The sequence below is a fragment of the Varroa jacobsoni genome, unplaced genomic scaffold (assembly GCF_002532875.2).
Source record: "Varroa jacobsoni isolate VJ856 unplaced genomic scaffold, vjacob_1.0 scaffold_419, whole genome shotgun sequence".
NCBI lineage: Eukaryota > Metazoa > Arthropoda > Arachnida > Mesostigmata > Varroidae > Varroa > Varroa jacobsoni.
In genome coordinates, this window is record NW_019213321.1 from 71,246 (window position 1) to 91,628 (window position 20,383).

The 20,383-nt window shown below is 39.3% G+C and overlaps 3 protein-coding genes across 4 annotated transcripts; 2 read left to right on the forward strand and 1 right to left on the reverse strand.

Moving 5' to 3' along the window:
* Positions 1-2,569: 2,569 nt before the first annotated feature.
* mus81 (mus81 structure-specific endonuclease subunit) lies at positions 2,570-7,372 on the reverse strand. 2 transcript variants are annotated; one of them, XM_022832873.2, is made up of 4 exons: positions 7,189-7,372; positions 4,474-6,369; positions 4,109-4,267; positions 2,570-3,739 (listed from the first exon to the last, which is right to left on the reverse strand). In XM_022832873.2, the coding sequence occupies exons 2-4, from the start codon at positions 6,326-6,328 to the stop codon at positions 2,973-2,975; spliced, it is 2,781 nt and encodes a 926-aa protein (XP_022688608.1). In that variant the 5' UTR covers positions 6,329-6,369; positions 7,189-7,372; the 3' UTR covers positions 2,570-2,972. The 2 variants fall into 2 exon arrangements, with proteins under 2 accessions (XP_022688608.1, XP_022688607.1); XM_022832872.2 differs by having other exon boundaries at positions 4,109-4,318.
* Positions 7,373-7,676: 304 nt separating this feature from the next.
* Droj2 (DnaJ heat shock protein family (Hsp40) member A4-like) lies at positions 7,677-11,089 on the forward strand. Its single transcript, XM_022832874.1, has 2 exons — positions 7,677-7,861; positions 9,269-11,089. Exons 1-2 carry the CDS (start codon positions 7,782-7,784, stop codon positions 10,395-10,397), a joined length of 1,209 nt encoding a protein of 402 aa, XP_022688609.1. The 5' UTR covers positions 7,677-7,781; the 3' UTR covers positions 10,398-11,089.
* A 1,572-nt stretch (positions 11,090-12,661) lies between these two features.
* Cog2 (conserved oligomeric Golgi complex subunit 2) lies at positions 12,662-17,375 on the forward strand. Its single transcript, XM_022832876.2, has 2 exons — positions 12,662-12,943; positions 13,600-17,375. The coding sequence occupies exon 2, from the start codon at positions 13,600-13,602 to the stop codon at positions 15,553-15,555; it is 1,956 nt and encodes a 651-aa protein (XP_022688611.1). The 5' UTR covers positions 12,662-12,943; the 3' UTR covers positions 15,556-17,375.
* Positions 17,376-20,383: the final 3,008 nt, after the last annotated feature.

Below are 20,383 nucleotides of genomic sequence, written 5' to 3' on the forward strand. Positions count from 1 at the left end.
TGTATGTATTGTTCAACTCATAACCTTCTGATGGCTCTTTCTTTTTTCAATGGAAAATTTATTTCAAAAAATATGAAACTATAGCAACGGCGTAAAGACAATATCGTGAGAAGTTTCAGGCAAATTACGTAACCTATAATTAATTTGAACGGAATTAATTGAAACGGATGAAGCTGTTTTGGATGTTCATAAACAGCGTTTCAGAAGAAGTTTCAGAAGACTAACAACACCAACAAGCTTTACGATTCTAAAAGAGTGCTAATAAGTTGAAGCGAAAGATTTCGAAAATCTCTGACAAAATTAAGGCGTGAACTTTGCATTTGTAAATCAACTATCCATCGTGTTTTAAGGTGTTGAAATTAAAAACGTTACATTCCAACGATGTTACATACGTATCAATGAAGATGATCTAAAACGGTATTTCTGAAATTTCAGTTTTCGGAAAAGATTAGTTGGAGAGGTGAAATTAGATCCAAATTAAATGACATAATATATCAACATAATTGCGTAATTGCAGAAACACCATGTAATCTTAATAGGAATTACAGTGTGGTACGGCATTTCACGGAAAAGATAAATTAAACCAACCTGTTTTGTCGATACGGCGACTAGTGCTAGTTGCTTGAATTACCTTGGTGATTTGTTTTACCATGTATTTAGAACGACTGGCGAGGATAGCAAATTTTCTTTCCATGCTATAATTGTCACACAATAATATCTTGATGAGGATTTTCCAAACCGATGAACTGAACAAAGATTTTATAGAATACCCTGCCTGTTCTTCATACCTGACGCCAATGGCTTTTCTTGCTGAGATGATCTAAAGATATGATCTATGTTAGACAACTGACAATACTTAGAGGTTAAAAGCCACAAATATGCGCTATAGCACTAAACTGAATATTTGTAAGTTTGCGATTCAGTAGCTTACCCTTATCAGCAATGTATTGACGAGAATGGTATTAATTTAAGGGCTTCTTTGGAAATAGCCGTACATATGTAGTGTTCTTATAATTTAAGTATTATATTAATACTTTGTCTCAAAGTTTTTTCAAGCGGTTCTAAAGAATAGAAGAACTAAAAATTAAGTAGACAATTTTCAATTTTGTTGTAAAGAAGCTTACAAAGTAAACACTCAGAACCGAGTTGATACAGCACGCAGCATCCGTTTGCAATTATTAAAAACCTTATTAGAATACCTTTGTTCTAGCTCCATTATAACTTTTTTGTTTGTTCGTTTAAAGGTCAACAATTAAATCAAAGGTTGCAAACCAATGTCGAATACCCTTTCCAGAACGGGACCTGTAAAATGTATGGCGAATTTGCGAACTAAGCAAACTTCGCTTAAGCCAAATTCGCTCAGTTTTGCAAGCTTAATTTTTGGTATAAAGGCAGCATTTATCCAAAGTGCTTCAATGATCATACTATAAAAAGTATTTTAAAATACACGATAACAATTTCAGAGTATTTTTTAAGAGATACTAAATAATGGCAATTTTTTCTTGCTAGTCAAGATATTGTCCTTAATACTAGATCCAGCAACGCTTGTTGTATACTTATAACCGCGCGCAGTTGGATTTTTTTTTAAACTATTATTATTATCATTAAAAAAAGATTTAAGTGGCATTTTGATGGTGTGAAGCGTAGAGATGAGGGTGTCATAGCGCTTAAAGTAGAGATGGAGATGTGGTAATGCTTAAGCACGTGAACTTTTAAGAAAATACGCAAGCTGTCAAATTGACCTCTAATGCCGGGTTTGCTGTTGATCTTAACCTTTACGAACCAGACTTGCAGTGTTCAAACACTATACATTTTCGCTGTTACTATATAAATACATTAAATATTATATCAAGCAATAAATGACGTATAGCTGAACTGCTTCGCTAACTTTAAAAAATAACTACCTTTAATCTCCAAGCAGTCTCTTTTGACACTAACTTTGGATGGAAGGTGTACTTTTAGCTTCTGTCATAGCCGCTAGCATACGAACTTTTTACTTTTTATGTTTTACTGCTGCTCGTATTACTATGGTAAGCACTAATTGTCGTTGAAATGTATATAAATATGTATTTTTTGCTGAGGGGTCCATTAAGTTTCGGGATTTTTTCCTATTGGCCAACTACATCCTTGTTTGACAATCTCTCCACTAACTTTTGTATAGCATTGCATGGCCATTGCCGGGATGAGGTCTCCAGAACGTTTTTTAGCCAGGAATCTTAGTGGAACAGAGACTCCGTGATGATGCAGTGATAACGTGAAATTCGGCACTTTTTGTTCCACATAATATACCAAAAACCTATGTCAAACTTTTTCCTTCTTACCAGAGTTTAACGTTTCTTTCGATTATTTTGCATTGGGAAAAGAACCAAATAATATTACAGCAAAGCTGAAGATCACACTTTATGGTTACACTGGCATCAAATCAAATGTTGAGCTCTAAATTCTAAATGGCAAATTAAGCCAATAAACCAATTCAGCTCTACGTAAAATCGCCCACTTCATTTGAAACATGCGTTTGCTTACACATACATAAAGGTTAATATGGCGAAACGCTACAATTACGAGTCCATTTTTCTTTATAAATTTTTAAAGTCATTTTAGCTACTTTTTTTCACTTCACTTTTCGATTTTTATTGGATTATCTTACAATAGATATATTCATTTTGTAATACACGGTAAAGTACCATTCCTTGTAGTCATCTATAGACCGTGTCTATATAAGGAATATATAAGAAATATAAGGAAACATAATAAAAATGCAATCTTTTACAGTTGGCCACATACAATGTACTATATCACTCTAATACATTATATATTACACGAGATACCCACGTCCAGCTGAAGCAGATTCGACCCAATATACACTTTAGAATCGTAATTCACCCTGTTGAAGTACAAAGTATGTACAAACGCACATTTTTAATAATAGTTGAATTAACTCGTGCTTCTTTATGCGATTTCCTTCTCTATGCCTATTCGCCCGAAACAAATTTATATACAGCCTTGCTTAATGCCGGACCCAGTCTCCTTCCACTTATTGAACATTTGACGTTAGCTAGAAGTGCTTCCTTCTGCTTTAACTCGTCGCATTTCTCATAGGCACTTATTAGTGAGACCATAGTCGGATACACGGAAATTATTGAGAGCGCTTTCTCCAACGACATTCCTCGCATCACCATAAGGGAGCGTGTGAACACCTGTTTTATGCACACCTTACGCCGCTTCATACTTGACTCGTTAAACTCCTGCCAGCTCATCAGGTGATCATCAGAAAGTTTACCAACCTCTTCTCTTAAACATGATTTCAGGACCCGCTGTCTGTAACGTTGGCCGAGTGCGCGCGTCAGTGCCGCTAGATACTGTGCACTCGCTTTGACATTTGGAGTGCGTTTTACGATGAAATCACCAATTATTTGCGTATTCAATTGCGCCTGGAGCAGCGCAAGATCGGAGATGCCGCCCGCTGCAAAGCGATGGTGCTCTTCAACCAAAAAGATTTTTCGACGTATACCACAGGTCACCAAACGGTGTTTCTGTTCATGGTAACGTCCATCTTTGATTGAAGACGCCAAGTCATCGGTGCGCTTACGCTCAACGATACAATCCAACACGAGCTCATCCTTATCGCTTCTCTTTGCTATCCATGCATAATCTCCTACGTTCATTTTTCTAATGTTTATCGCTACCCCAGAATTGCGCAAGGCTTCAATCATTGCCTCTTTCTTTTTTGACATCACACCTGAAAAATATAATAAACGAATTTATTTAGCTAAAAATAATGCTCTAAAAGATAAATTTGAATCACGGTTGACACCCTTATTTCGACAACCAATAACTATATTCCAGTAAAAATTATCGTTGGAGTATGCACAAATAAGCACAAATGTATTCAGATCCCTCAGCTGATAATATTTAAGGTAAAAAATCCATTTCTTCATATAGCACGTACCCATTTTGATCCCCATTTGAAAATAAGCCCACTTCTTCCAGTTACTTATTAACCTCATCATCACACATTGCATCAACCTCAAATTGGTTATAAAATATGATGTTGCCAAATAGTAGACGAGATGTTAAACTACTCTACCGCGTTGCTAATGTTACTTACCACCGGTAGCCTCGCAACTGTCCACACAAAGAACTATTTCGAAAGTACCGGGCAAAAGTGTGAGAGCCAGTGGACAACAGGATGTTCTGTCGTTCAATGCCGATGAAACTGGCTGAGAAGGACAAGAACCTTCAGGAATATACTCAAGGTGAAGCGGAGCTGAAGGGAAAGGAACAAAAGGACAAGCGACTTTATCCTTCCTTGAACGGCCTGCCAAATATAACAAAAACGATTATAAAAATAGGTTTTCGATTCATGCGATTTCCTTCACGCGATTCATGCGATAAGGTCTATCCAATTTAAGAAGTTTTAAGAAATTTGCACACGTAAAAAAATAACACTTGCTAAAACATTAAATAACTCGCCTTTCTTTCTTGATTGAGGTTCTTCAGTAGGTACAGTAGCTGAACCAGAGTAACCCATATCGTCATTACCTGTAACTGTTTTCTTTCTTATAATCTCAAGTTTGTTAACCTTTACTGCCGTAACAGTGACGACTTCAGAATCCGACGATTTGCTGGAGTATTCATCTTTGTTAGTACGCGATACAGGCGGAGTATCAATGCTGCCGACGAGCACATCAAACGAATCTTCCTCTGGTGTTGAGAGTGTTTTCTTAGGAAAAGGTTTAGCCACCTGTCGATTAACTCTTAGTGATAAAGGGCGCAAATCATCATCGCTGTCAGATAGATGATGCACGTAGACGGGCTTTGTTTTTGGCTGAGATGAAAGAGACGGCGGCTCAGGTGAGATACAGACTGTTTCAGGCTCCTTAACAGTTATTAGTCTTTTTTGGCTATTGTGGTGCGAGTGGAGTACTGAGTTAAGCGGTTGCATCGGAATGCTGTCTGTACTTCGATTTAGCGAGATCAACAATTTTTCATGATTTCTTGGGGACGCTGGTTGACTATCAGCTAAGTCCAGAATTGTAGGTTTCGGCCTGGGCGCTGCCCTCGGAGTGTTCGCGTCCAATTCAGCCAGGAAACCTTGACGCTTCCGCCGGATTTCTATCGACATATCAAGTATGGATTCTTCGGGTATACTGTCTACAGGCTTTGCAGGACAAAAACTATCCTCTTGAGTTAGTACATTTTCGATTGGTTCAATCGACTCGTGTTTCTGCACTATTTCAACGTATTCTGACTCAAGTTTATGAGTTGTGCTAACGAGAACGGGGCTCAATAATTTTTTTAACGAAGCTAAACGTTCATCAATTTTGAGACAAGCATCGTCATCACTCTCATATTGAGCAACACAATCGCTGTCATTGCCACTAGCTGGGGGAGGACATACTGGAGTTAGTTTCTGTACACTAGTGTACTCCTCGAGATTCTTCGACTTACAGTTCATCCTGTCAACTGTCAACCTTTTTGATAAAGGTATCAAGAAGCTGTCGTCATCATCAGATGCTTGTTTATGTTCTGGACTGTCTAGGCAAAGATCGATCACTTGTGGCTCTTTCGGAGTTTTCTGACGTTTCGATGTTAATTTTGGCTTTTGTGCCAAATCACAAGATAAGGCTTCCCTTCTGAATACGTCCGCACCGACGAGTAGTTGTTGACTTACAGGCTGATGAACTCCGTTACCAGTATTCTGATATTCTTCGTCGGTAAATGTATTCGGTTCTGGAGGACTGGACACCGATAGTAGCCCCGGTGGCTTTAAACTCGCGGTTTCCAAACGTCCATGCTTAGGCTTAAAGTTAACCTTAAGACTTGCAAAATGTGCATGCTTTTTCATCGGCGGCTGCGTAGCCGAAGTCGTTCTAGTTGTATTTATCGAACGATTAGCGTCTCCACAAGTAAGCAGTGCTTCCTTTACCGACCCATTACTAGTGCTTGGTTGGCTTCTGGGAGAATTTTTCTTGGTTTGCCTGAGTTTAGCATTTGTTGCCGAACCATTGGATACTGGGGATGGTACTGCCACCGACTGAGGCCTCCACTCAGGATGCAATCCCCTGTATTCTATTAGCTTCTTATCTAACATGTCGCATATCTTTTGTCCAAAATGCTTGAGGATAATGCAATCTTTGCCACTCGACAGCGGTATAGGAAACTTGGCAAGTGATTGCAGCGCCTTTGTATACGTGTTTTTCGCGTGCGTGCCAGCTTTCGCAGCCTCGTCCTGCCACTCGCGGAGCCATTGTGTGAACAACGGGTTTGGATTATTGATGACACGACGGACTCGCTTGCGAGAAAATCCTGCCGCATCGCTCGACATTTCACAGAGCGAATTCAAGGTTCAGAAACAGACAGTGTCTTCTACAAACCAAATCAATCGAAGTTAATTTATGTTGAAAATAAGTTAGCAACCTCGGATCACGGCAGAAAACTTTTGATACCTATTATTATTTTGTACATGGTTATTAAGATAACTGATCTTCCCTTCAATATTTATTCTAAGACGTCGTGCCAATTCTGTATCGATGCCTGATGTATAACTGTAGCACCAAATAGCAGCCCGTCTATCGCTTCAATAGACTGAGAACTATAATTATTATCTCCGATAGGTAACATACATGACACGAAGCAAATGATTAACGAGCTTCACTGATATTACAATAATATATGTCTAGAAAATGCGCGAGAAACCAAGAGATCTGCAAAAGGCGATAGCAATTAATACGGTGTGAGGACATATATATATCATATATATACATTTATATATAGAGATCGCGATCCTTAAGTTTTTTTTTAGCATTATTACTTTTTACGACTCAGTGAAGTTCTGAACGTTTTACGATGATTGTCAAGTCTGAAACAATGCCAAGACTCAGTCTAACACATTTCAACATATTAAAAACCTTAAGTGTATTTTACATATTATACGTTTCTACGGCTTTCTGACATATATACGCGTGAGTAAGCTTCGACAAGAATCTTATACAAACCATGCACATAATTATACCTATCAAAGAATATAAAAAAATCGGTTTTTCAAAAAACGTCTAGATACAACATCCGACTAGCAGAATCTTCTGCTTTTCTTTGTTTGAAGTATCGCTTATCACAAAACCTTTTAACACCGCGAACAACTTCAAAAAACATCGATACACTACTCTCATTGCGCTAATTACTTACAAGTCAATTGTTGCCAAATTCAGACGTTGCTCCCATGCGATCAGATGTTAGTGTCACAGCGCCGGCAACAACAGCAGAAGTAAATTACAAAAAAAACTATTGAAACATAATATATGCATTGACACACATATACACGCACAAACCCACACACATCAGAGACAGCACAATAGGCCTCTCTCTTTCAAGCCCTACGTTCCAAACTTCAAGGATAGTGGATCTTCCGACGAATAAGGATGTTCGATATGTTCTAAGATATTCTATTAGACTAATGAGAAAGATGGAATATTTCGATAAAAGCACAAATGATAAACGAGCGTATGCCGCAAATACGTATACGCATGCCACTTACTTTTTGCATGTACTAGCATAGAACTTATTAAGCATTTCTATCTTCGGAACTAAACCTAATGAGCCGACCCACTCCGTTTTTTCCGTGTTCCGTCGGTTTAGTGGAATCTTCGAATTTTCTCGAAGCTTCAGAACTAGTAGTCCTCGCGCGTTGCACAGGGTCGGCGTCGTCATATTTCGCCAAGGCTTCCGTGAGAGCGTGTGTATAGTGTTTTCTTCGGTCTAAAGCTTCGAACCCGTTCACGATGGTCAAGGAAACTGCTTTCTACGATGTGCTCGGCGTCAAGCCTAACGCAACGCCTGATGAGCTCAAAAAAGCATACAAGTAAGTGGGGAATAAATATAGGTTACATTACATCTGATTTTATTAGGTCGTCGCCGTTTGCATTTTGCCATTGCCTGCCAGAGGGGCTGCCGTATGAGAAGTAAAGACTCGCGAACCACCGACAAATCCCTGAGACTCCGTCTCCAGTTCGATACGAACATCATTAACTCCTGTGGTACCTGATAGCCATTATGAGCTCTTTCTTTAAGCTGACAGTTTTACTGTCGCTAATAATGCTGCTTCTTTGCCGATATATGTGTATTTACCTATATATAACATGTGTACACTAGGTGCGCGTACCGTATTCGAACACTCTGGAAAGTCTGCCAGGTGATCTGTCCTTCTAGGCGCTACCGTGTAGGGGCATTATGGTTAGTGGCAAAGGGTTGCGTATCATTCGTAAGGCACTGTTTGTAAAGATATCAGCGTTTTTTCACCCTTTGCCATACGAGTACAGCCGTTAAATGCTTCTGCAAAATTTAACTTTAATATCAACGCTCAATAGAATATCTATTTTTTGTGTTATAGGATGCAGTTATACATATTAGTGCAAGCAAAAAGCATTAGTCGTCTGCAGGACCATGTGAATGTATGTGAGGATTGGACAATGCCGCATTTATTTTACTGTTACATAATGCAAAACTTTGTTCATATTCATAAATGCTCTTCATGTAAATTTTCGTAGACATGGCCATTTTCACTAAGGTACAATATATCACGCAATGATATTATTATTGATTGTTCGGGTGATTTAATGCTGATGTGGCATGGCATTGCTTAAATAGTCATGGTAGTGTTAACGGGTTGTTTTATGGCGTTGTTTGTTCACGAAGTACAGGATAGGTCGCAATTGTCGAGCAAGTACGTCTCAGGAAAAATTCTTGCAGCAATATTCATAAGCAACCTCAAGATACTGTGCAGCTTATAGCGACATCTGTAACTGAGGGGTAAACAGAACGAGATATCCACGGGCCATCTTGTTCTTTCTTGCCTCTGAGATGCTGGGGAAACCTTTTTTTGTGTAGCGGCTAATACCGTTCTGGGAGCGCCCTCGCCGACTAGAACATTCACAATAATAGGGCCTTAGTACAGATCAACGGCGGCATTGAACGCGTGACTTTGCAAGCAGTGGTGCAGAATTGCTGTCGCTCATAGGCAGCATATATTGACAGCTTGTTGACAGTAGCACTAGCTAACAGAAAGGATCTCTTGATTTTTTCTTGTGGATTGAAGACTAAACCATGCAAACGATCGTTTATAGTTACGATCCTGTGCCTAGTTACTTAAAATATGAAACTGAATTTGCGTTAGATGTATGTTAACTCTAAATTAGTTCTTTGATTTCAAGCAAGACCAATATTGTTGCTTGACCTTTAAATTTAATATGACATATTTGCCTTACTACAGGAAAATGGCTCTCAAATATCATCCGGATAAAAATCCGAATGAAGGGGAGCGCTTCAAGCTCATCGCACAAGCTTACGAGGTTCTCTCAGATGAACGGAAGCGTCAAATTTATGATCAAGGCGGCGAAGAGGCACTCAAGGAGGGTGGCGGAGCTGGCGGTGAAGGATTCCATAACCCACTTGACATCTTCAATTTGTTCTTCGGCTCTGCGTCCGGGTCACGCCGTTCCAACAAAGGCCGCGATAAAGTGCATACCCTTAGCGTGTCACTTGAGGAACTCTATAATGGATCAGTACGCAAATTGGCCTTGAAGAAAAATGTCCTTTGTAGCGCTTGCTCGGGTCGCGGTGGTCGAAATGTGACACAGTGTCGAACATGTCGTGGACAAGGTCGGGTTCTACGAACACGTCACATTGGTCCCGGTCTGATCCAACAGACTCAAAATGTTTGCGAAGACTGCCGGGGTCAAGGAGAGAAATGTGCTCCGCAGGACCGTTGCACCACCTGCGATGGTGCCAAAACTGTACAGGAGCGCAAGATTCTCGATGTGCACATCGACAAAGGTATGGAAGCGGGCCAAAAAGTAACGTTTGCCGGCGAAGGTGATCAGGAGCCCGACCTTGAACCTGGTGATATTATCTTTGTTATCGACGAAAAGGACCACGATCATTTCCGACGTAAAAATAACGACTTGTTTCTGAACCTAGAGATCAATTTAACAGAGGCACTATGTGGGTTCCAAAAGCCAATCAAAACGCTTGATAACCGAACACTTGTTATCACCCAGTTGCCGGGCGATGTGATCAAACATGGCGATGTTAAATGCATTAATAACGAAGGTATGCCAGTGTACCGAGATCCGTTTGTTAAAGGTAAACTCATCATTCAATTCCTCGTTATCTTCCCGAAAAAAATCAGTCCGATAGTTGCCAGTAAACTAGAAGCTCTGCTGCCGAAGCGAGAGGAAGTGATGATCACTTCCGATGCCGAGGAGGTCCACATGGAGGATGTCGACTTAGAGAGCGAGCGGCGTAACCGGATGCGCGAAGACTACGATGAAGATGACGGGCATCCGAGAATGTTCGCAGGCGGGCCCCAGGGTCCAGGAGTTAGCTGCCAGGCGAGCTAAACAGTAGTATCAACTTCATGCATTCATTGTAAGCCAGCCCGTCTAAATGTTGTACTTCGGAAATTGGTGAGATGTTAATCCGAACTCGATGTTGTTTTAAACAAGGGCCATGAAGCTGGATTGGCCAAGTATCTATCACAAGTATTGATAAACACTAAGCACGAGCATCGTCGTATCATGTTTCGTCTTTAGACGGACACAATGTTACAGATATTGTGAGAATTGTCATTTTTATTATTAACAACGATGATAATAATAATAATAACAATAATTATTATTGTTATCATTAATGCATTATTATATGCAGCAATAGCTCTATTCGGATATAACAACTGTAACGGGATGATTGTGGTGATTAAATGGACCATTCATCTTCAAGGGTACCTTGATAATTCTGCACAAGGACTGTTCTAGGTCGCCCAACAAGCAAGTCGAAAGACTTTTCCGACTTACAAGAAAAGGTGGGCAAGCTGACAATGGAGGTCGTTGTAAATAAAGTCTAATTTATACCCATTACAATCGATAGCTGGCACCCCATTTATATTTGCGATAGGTTGTGGGATGCCGGTATAATGTCATCAATGTAAATTGATTGGCGCAGAAAAACTGCAACTGTAATCTTTATGGTGTGTTGACTAAGACGAATACTCCCATAGAAGAAAAATCTCCGAAATAAATGTAATACAAGTCGATATATTGGGTACTTACTGTGTAATATCTAGGTAAGAATATGAGATGACGCAGACACATGAGACGAAGGCGTCGGAATATGTTTTTATCTTCTGTTCGCTTTATTCATGACGCAACAGAAAAATGCTGATCGACATAAATTAGCTTAATTTTAGGTTTAAGCTCAGTTTTACATACGTAGAAAATTACTTCAGCTAAAATTCATATGGTTATTAATAAAGAACAGAGTGCCAATGAGTATTGTGATAAGTACACGAAAACAGATACGAACACTGTTCGTGGGCGCCGTCAGCGACAAACAGCATCAACGAGAAAATATTCGACATTTTCTTGAAGAACTTTTATTGGTTAGTTTTGCGACTATGTTTCCTTTAATACAGCTGTTGGTAACAATGCAAAAGTGTATTCTTCGAAGACACGTATTGATAACACTGAAAGGTTTGGGGCTTATAAGGAAGATACTGTATGGGGCGTCCATAGGGGTACGAAAGTTAATTTAGCAAAAATTAGTGGTACTAATGGTTTGGTATACTGGCTTGTAGAAACGCCTGTCTCTTTCGATAACTTTTAAAATTCTTTTTTTCGCTTATCTTCTAAAAAGTTATCTTCGCTGAAAACGATAGTAGTAATGCAGCTCAGCTACAAGGCGCTTCCACCAAAAATGCATTTCGTAAATGTTTATTTTTTTTAAGAACTGCGGCGTTATAAAATATTATTGAAAACTACAGAATGATTGGAATTCGCTTGCGCACTTTTAATAAAATTTTAGTAAATATCGTAGCCAAATAAAGTTCTTATTATCTTTTGCTCATCTAATGATTGGTCTCTGGGTTTTTGTGCAATTCATTCGAATACTCACAAGAAAAATAGGTATCGATCGGATTTTTTTTAGATTCGGGATTTTTTTGTCTAACAGATTATAACGTGAAAGCGCACTTACGAATGTCTTTTCGTCGACGTCGGTGACGAAAATTTTTCCAAATCGTAATTATGGCCAGTGAAATAATCTTGATTTCAAAAATATGGTACCGATATATGTTGCCATGAAATAGCGACTAAAGTGACAATCAAAGCGCATCCATGCCACACGATTTGAGCTTAAGCGTCTACAGCTGTTAGAGTATTAACCAATATCTTTTTTCACTAGTATTTCAATGAAATGATTTAAATTTCAATATATTTTCGGATGAACCTACTGCGGTTTCTACACATAATGTAGGATAAAACGAGCAAAGAGCTGAGTAGGATTATTCGTGGTAATATGCTACGCATATTGTCGATAATGGCGAAGACGGCATAATTTGTAACATCCAATGCGCAATGCATCCTGCATATAAGGACGGTTGTTGCAGAAGTTCATGTTAGTTCACAATTACAAGGTACTAATAAACCGAGATAACCAAAACTAATAATATAAATAAAAAATGATGCCAGTTATTGTCGGTGTGGGCATACCTCTCTTTTCTGGCTTGGTGCACCAGACCGCCCTTAAGCATAGTCTGCGCATCCTAGATGCCATAAATCATCGATATCATTTCGGATGAAGACGTTTTGTCAGTAAGATCATTTGGCGAGCAGACGGCTTTGGCGAAGAGGACGATGATGGTAGTGATCGATAAATTCGAATGTTTTTATCTAATGTTATTGCTCCCACGTCAACACTGCTCGGCTAGCCCACCTTTTGGCAGCCGGGAATATCACAGTGAACTGTATACAGCGTTGCAAGTTCTATTCACATATGTGAGTGTAATCCGCAAAAACGTACGTGTACACACGGAGAATTATGCCGTAGACGAAAAACAACTCCTGCATGTGATCTGAACTAGGACAGCGCAACAGCGCCGGAGGGCCCGATTGTAAGTGCTCTTTTAATATTACCACTCTTTTTTTATTGAGATTTGACGATATCCGAAATACTAGAATAAGCACCACCTTGACATGTCAATTACAGTAAAATATTTGTCACTTTACTTACAAATCGATTTTCGAAATGAAGGACACAGACTCCGATGGGATACATGATGAATATTAATGTTTTTTGGGAGATAAATATATAATAACTATACGATCAACTTGGACTAAACGGTACTACGTTTTTTCAAAGCTCAGCAAGGAATTGTATACATTGACTAGTAATTATGATTGATAAAGTATCAAAGAAGTTTTGTTGAGAACAATTGAATCAAACCACAGCAACTTACTAAGAAGTCTGAGACGATACGTGTGCTAAGTTACGTGTTAGCACGCAAGTTAATGCACAAGCATGATTGTGGAATTAACTATAATATTATAATTAGATACCAGCTGTTATCTTTAGCATTGGATTCCTAATTTGAGTGTAATCAAATCAATGTTTTGTTATTATCAAATACTGCAGTGTAAATAAACAACCATAGGCGCTGCACTTTTTGTATTACGTCAAAGGTACTCGATAAAAGAACGACCACTGTCCATCTAATAGTTAATCCAGAGAAAAACAACTCGACATTTTCTTCTGCTTGTATCCTTTTAGATGGCGTCGTTCCTGGAGGACGCTGGCCATGAGCTGTGTTTCGAGAGAGAGATATTTTTTAATCCCAACTTCTCAGTAGACCAGTTCGTATCCGAGAAGCGTAAAGCTGTTGGCCTTGAACAGCTCCGGCACGATCTTCGTTCACATCTGAAATACCTGCAGGAGTGCCTTGTCGAATTGATTAATAATGATTACACTGACTTCGTCAACTTGTCATCGAACCTTGTCGGCTTGGAAAAATATATCGGAAACATTTCGCTGCCACTGAATAAACTACGGGATGACGTTAGCGAAATCAGCGAAATAATCGATGCCACCCTCCAGGAAACCGAAGAGAAACTGGCTCAGCGTCAACAAGACCGTCAACTTCGGGGGAAAATTCTACTGGCTATGGACGTATATCGGGGGGTTCAGCAACTTCCGCAGGAAGATCAGATGTGGACCCCGGATCTCGTCGAACGTACAGCCAGCCAAATCCAAAGCTTAAGTTCATCTTTGGAACGCTGTAAGGACATACCGTTGGCGCGGAAGTCCGACGAAGCCATTAGCAACGTTCGCAAACAGCTTAAAGGCTATCTTGAAGAGCGACTATTGGAAGCACTTCAAGGTCATGACGATGCGCAGCTCCAACACGTTCTTCAGGTTGGCGTGGCAGTGGATCTAGTCGCCTTTTTAGAAACCTTTTATTCGGAACGCATTGTCAAGCCAACTCTTGAGGAGATTGTTACAGAACGCGTGCTCCGTGAGGTTCTAAGTGATGGTTTATTTAATCAGATTGTGATGTTTATTACAACAAATACTGCTTTGCTAAATAACTGTGCACCACCTGAGTATAATTTTATCCCTCGAAGTGTGTTTCCCGTGTTTGTAGCCTTGGCGGAAAGCCGTATTCCAACATTGTTTAGCCTAACTTCGGCCACAATGTTCCACGTGCGATACAACGAGGCACTGCGTTTCCTTGAAACGCTCGAGCACCATATGTCCGAGCAGTCCATACAGATCTTTCGCTCTAGTGAGTCGTATAAAGCATTTATGGAAAGATGGAGTACGGGTATCTACTTTCAGTTGCGTTATACGGAAATTGCCACAAATTTTGAAACTGCTCTCTTGAAGGGTAACGAACCCTTCAGTAAGAAGCAGACATTGTTAAATGTTACAGAGAATCTTTATAAACAAATTAGCTATTGCTGGTCGGATGGCGTGTACATAGCAGAACTAAAGCCTAGATTTTTAAAATTGACAATTCAGCTACTGGCCCGGTATACGACGTTTCTCGAGCAGTACGCCAAAGTGACGCACCCAGTAGGCGAGCTCAGTGCGTTGATGCTTTTTCAAGCGGCCGCTGACTGCCATCAGGTATCTATTGAATCCGTGTGCACCTGTTGTGACAACTTTTTAACATTCGAAGAGAAGGAATTATTTATTTTGTGTCTCAATGATTCAGTCGAGCGGTTGGCTGTTTGTCGCGAAAGCTTGGCGAGAGCTGCCGCCTCTCTGCTTGTTCAGTTGGCCCAGAATAGCGTCAAACAGATATCTGATATTCCACGTTTATATCGCCGCACGAATCGCGATATACCAAAGATGCCGTCAGCGTTCGTGGCCACCATGCTTAAGCCAGTTCTTAATTGTCGTGCATCGACATCGGGCTATTGGGACTCCGAGTGGTCGGCGCAAATGGCGCAAGGGATGGCCGAAGCTTTCTTAGTAACAACCCGTGACGTTCTCGATTCAGTACGCAAGATGGAGGATTCATTGCGACGGCTCAAAAAGGGCAAAATGAACGCTACCGACACGCAAGGAATCAGCGATGATGACAAAATTCGTCTTCAGATCATGATTGACGTCGAACACTTCGGGCAGCTGCTCGAGGAGCTTGGGGAGCTTCCAGAGTGCTACGAAGAACTTTTCAAGCTAGCCAAAAGCCAAATGATGAACGGAACAAACGGTGGGAAGTAGAACTAAAAGTAAAATGATTGCAAAGAAGCTTTGGGACACCTTTTCGATCGGAACGAACCGCTATCTTGTCAGCATTGACAGAGTTGAAAATGTCGACGGTTGTTGTTAATTTAGATTGATCTAAGAGCAGTAGAACCCACATGTTAATGAACGGCTGGACTAATATATTTATATACATATTTGGATGTCTAATATTCAGAATAACATGATAATAGAAGTTAGTATACCGCAGTAGCTACTGATAGTCCACGCACACAGGCAGAATACGACAAGTGATCTTAGGATCTGTCAATGTAGGATCAAAGTGCGTACAACCAAGAAACGGTAAGTGGGTTGGGCAAATTTAGTTTATCATGATGATAATGATAAGAGAAGTGTGGTGTTTTAGATTGATACTGATGCTATGTACCCCAGTTGATGACGTGAAAGCGAGGTGAAGCATGTAGTAGTGAACGAAGATAGTGAATACGCAAGCCTATGTATGCAATGTGATGGATCAGACGTAGACACTTCGGCAAGACGTTTTTAGGTCCATAATGGTTAACCGGTCATTTATATATGTAAGAGAGAGAGATCGAAATCCCGTAAGGTGTTTTATCATGAACAAACATAAGTATAAATAAAATGCAATTCATTAACTGAACTAGCTATTGCATATCTGATTGGAGAATTTAAGAGAATGTAGCTTAACCTTTTCTAGAAATTAGGGGCGATAGCTGGACGTTGTTTATATGGAAATGTAGTTCTTTGAATCCTAAATATATAGAAGTGCTGGATTGTGTTCACGTCCAACAAACAAACGACTTTTGTAAGAGGTATCTGTACTGGCAAATGTTTGAATTCTATATAGGTTTTAATTTCTTTCACATTTAAGCTACGCTTACGGTTCACGCGTTGAATGTTCTAAGCCTTGCATTGCGCCTGTAAATTCCTATAAATTACTTGGCCATTATCGTACTCACGCAGGGTCCTTATCTTTGGGTGTTACTTGAAATCGGCAAATCAAACATTTAAATAATTATTTTATGGAATACGCAGCCTTATGTACTGTTATTGTAAGGTACTTGTACTACTAAAGGTATATGTTACATAAACATAAGTAGTCGTTATATTTGCAATTAAAGAAAGAGGGTAAATTTCAGATACATTTCAGTAATGCTTGAACAACATCTTCTGTTATACCAAGTACATTGTACTGAATAACTTCTCGTAGTGTGTGCCAGCGTAAACGGCTGTTGTGTTCAAGCTAAGAATGCAATAGGTGCAATAATTAAGGAAATGCTTTGATGGAATGGTACAGACCTACACGGGCCCCGTACTTGATAGTCTATTTGCTCGTCAGGTCGTCGACCAATATCATGTAAGGTGATAATTATTAATAACGTTACGGATGATAGCTGCGATGTTTTAAGAAATGATAATGAAAATAATCGAAGATCATGTTAATGCTATTAAGCGGTTAGGGATACGAAAGAAAGTAGGTGAATACATAGTTAAAATAATGACTCCACAAATATATTTTAACCTAGAAAAGTAGCGGTTTGTGATAAGGCAGGGATAATACTTTCTAAATAGTATAGACACGAAGTAGCTATGTATAACGTCAAAACGTTACCCGGAAATATGTGCGGCTCCTGTTTGGCATCGGTATAGTCGCAAAATTCTTTCTCGCTTGTTGTTTTGAATCAAAGCATTTTGAAAGGCCATTTTATAAAGCTGCAGTGAACAATATTTAGCCAATACGCCTGAGAAACGTACTATAATAAAAATGTTAATAAAACTCGTCATAAAAATGTTATTTGAGAAAAACGCACTGCTTACACACACGTCACCTTTTTAAAATCGTTTTCGTTAACTTTTGTAGTCTCATTAACATAATTGTTAAAACATTCCGATAAACTCAACTTTACACAGTTATAGCTGTAAGGTATCTTTCACGTTTAAGAAAGAAGTTTAACGTTACATATTACTCCTTAAAAACCAAACCACTACTGTGCTACAAAGTCTTTACGAGTGAGTGAAGCGTAAAGCTGAACTGAAATTCGCAACCTTAACGCCAACTTTAAGCCACACAAAGCAAGCATCATTTAGCCTCTATTTATATTATCTTAGGCGATTTTGTTTTTGAGCTAATGTAGTTTATAGTTAACACTGAAAGGGACAAGGAGTCATACACCTGCTTTCTGACAGAAAAACCTGACGTTACTAAGAGACGTAAGTAACGCAGAGTGCACGAATGTATTGTTTCTTAGTATTACCGATGCAAATGGTACTACCGATGTGGTACAACCATAATATCCGCTTTGCAGATGGATCTTGACTTCTGAAAAAAAGGCTCTCTCTTTCACAAATCCCTGAATTAAAAAATTAATTTATGTCAGGTCTAGTGATTAGGCGAACCACTCTACAGCCTTATTTGTCAAAATGAAACCACACGTAAGTGAATTATGCCAAAAGGTCAATAACAATAGGGAATTCTGTATTATTTACCAATCCTTCAAGAACATTTATGTGACAATGAAAAGACAATAAGGAGCGCAAAAGCGTCGCATCCCATACAAAAATAAATTTACTCCAGTAGCCATAATTTCCATACCTATATGAGCATCTGTTAATATAAATTTCCATTCTCACTTTAATTAAAAGTCTGCTTTTTCAACCGTAATTTTATTTTTATAAAAGTATATTTTGTATGTTTTCTTTTGCATTAAGACTCTTAAAAATATCTAGTTCCCTTTATAGGATTAACAACACATAGCCTATTATATATAGACTCTAACGAACATCATGCTTTTTATTTATAATGATTTTATTACTGGTATTTAACTTTGCGACGGAGGGGGACGAGAATTTACTCTGCGTATCCGATGTATTGCCCACCAACTGTTATTAGGCGTTTTGCGTCCATTTCGGGCTCAATGGAAAGGATCTTGTATAGTTTAACATCGAATTTTATATATATTACGAATACAGTGTACAAATATTCTTTGTAATGATTACCTTAATCGAACGTAATTCTTGCAGTTGTTCTTGTGTTCATGGGAAACTTGTCTATATGTTCCTAGCTGTCGATGCATCATCTCTTCTGTGCCCGCAAACACAAGCCGCGTGTTTCACCGAATCAGCAGAAAGATGAGACAAAAATGATCTCAGCTAGCTTTTACGAAGTCGACAATGGTCAATATTATTCATTCATTATCTCTGTTATCGTTCTGTCATTACTCCACCGGTTGGTAATCTATACAGAGGGTTTCCCGTTTCGTCATTTACCAATAATATTACAATTAGCTATTATTGTCCACTGTGTTAAACCATCTAACAAAGAAGACTGCGAAGGGCTTTCCGAGTATTATTAACGTAAATGAGGTAGGGCGAACGCTCTACTCAGTAAACTTCTGAATATCCAGAAAAGAATCACAAACAAAACAGCACCTCAACAGCAGTTTTCTGAAACAAAAATTCTCCCGATTTCTTACCTTTATTAGATCGTTCCTCTTACTGGTTGAATATTCACAGAAGTAGAGAGGCAATATGTGCTGGCATGACTGGTACTACTATTATAGCATAACAAAGCGGTCGTATGGCTTTCAGCATTCAATACAGGTAGGTTCAATACACGTTATTAATAACTTTATTTTTGTGCACGTAAATATTCATTTCTCGAAATATGAAAGCTCGACTAAAGGCGTTATTCTTTTTCGCAAGCAGCCTCATGCCCGCCTCTTTATATCACTAGGGGTCTATTAACAGATTGACTACCGAGTACTTATACCGGATCGGATGCAAGCACCACGATGTTGTAATCGAAAATTTGAAAACAGAGCAATAGCAAGGAATCAAAACGAAAAGAAAGGGTCGGTCGTCATCTCGCCGGCATAGAGTTACAAATTCGTCAGATGACATCAATCCAAACGAGTTAAAGAAGCATCGCAGAGTGCTATCACCCTTGTCAGACCGATGCTTTTTAGAGACGTGTCGCATTTTTCATAATTAGAGAGTTATGAGTCGCATAGTATAAATCACCTACCATTATCTCAGTACTGTTATCCCGCAATCTTCGTTTTCGACCCTCTTTACAATATTTCTTTCACCCCATTTTCTCGCACTTCCCGCTGCAATCCCCTCGCAGTCGACCACAACAAAATTGCCAACCAAACCGACCTCGGAATCGCTTCGTATTCAGTGCATACTAATTTTATATTTATAGAGAGCTCTGCGAGAAGGACTTCGCGCTCGTATTTGAGTGTATGTCTAACAGTGTGCTAGTAATAATTCTTTTTATGCGAAATGTACCAGGCTAACTGGTTACTGCTGTTCTTTGTTGTAATAGATGCCTCTTGGAAGAGAATGGTTTTCTGGACCCCGGACTGAATTTATGACCAAAAATCTTCCGGAGTGTATGCATGTGTGTTAATCGTATAGTCAATAGCCAAATGTTCGCGTACATTCATCGATAATGACAGATTTCTGTTTTAAGTGAAGAATGGTGATGTGATGCTGAAATCTGTTTTGTCGGTTGGTATACCTTTCTTTGTGAGTACGTCGCTGTTTCACCAACCTAATCATTCAAACTCCTCGAATCTCGCACTGATTTTTTTTTATAATAATGCAAAAACACTGTACAGCCTATTTTATCCCATTGCTTCTTATGCTCATTTCAATGTGAACCGATAACTATTCCGGCTATTTGTCAATGACTTGCCCACCGACTTTGTAGATAGCTAACTGTCTTGGCCATGTTTGTTTTTAATTGGTTCGATCCTTCGACATGTACCGGGCGGGTATGCATGTATTAGTTTTTCATGCTTCCTTTGCTTCCCTTACCTAT

Excerpts from the sequence above, each read along its gene's own strand:
- Droj2 (XM_022832874.1), top strand. The coding sequence starts at position 7,782 with ATGGTCAAGGAAACTGCTTTCTACGATGTGCTCGGCGTCAAGCCTAAC. Across the intron at positions 7,862-9,268 it reads GAGCTCAAAAAAGCATACAA|GAAAATGGCTCTCAAATATC; the intron begins GTAAGTGGGGAA and ends GCCTTACTACAG.
- mus81 (XM_022832872.2), bottom strand. The coding sequence starts at position 6,328 with ATGTCGAGCGATGCGGCAGGATTTTCTCGCAAGCGAGTCCGTCGTGTC. Across the intron at positions 4,319-4,473 it reads ACCTCAATCAAGAAAGAAAG|GCCGTTCAAGGAAGGATAAA; the intron begins GCGAGTTATTTA and ends TATATTTGGCAG. Across the intron at positions 3,740-4,108 it reads CAGTTGCGAGGCTACCGGTG|GTGTGATGTCAAAAAAGAAA; the intron begins GTAAGTAACATT and ends TATATTTTTCAG.
- Cog2 (XM_022832876.2), top strand. The coding sequence starts at position 13,600 with ATGGCGTCGTTCCTGGAGGACGCTGGCCATGAGCTGTGTTTCGAGAGA.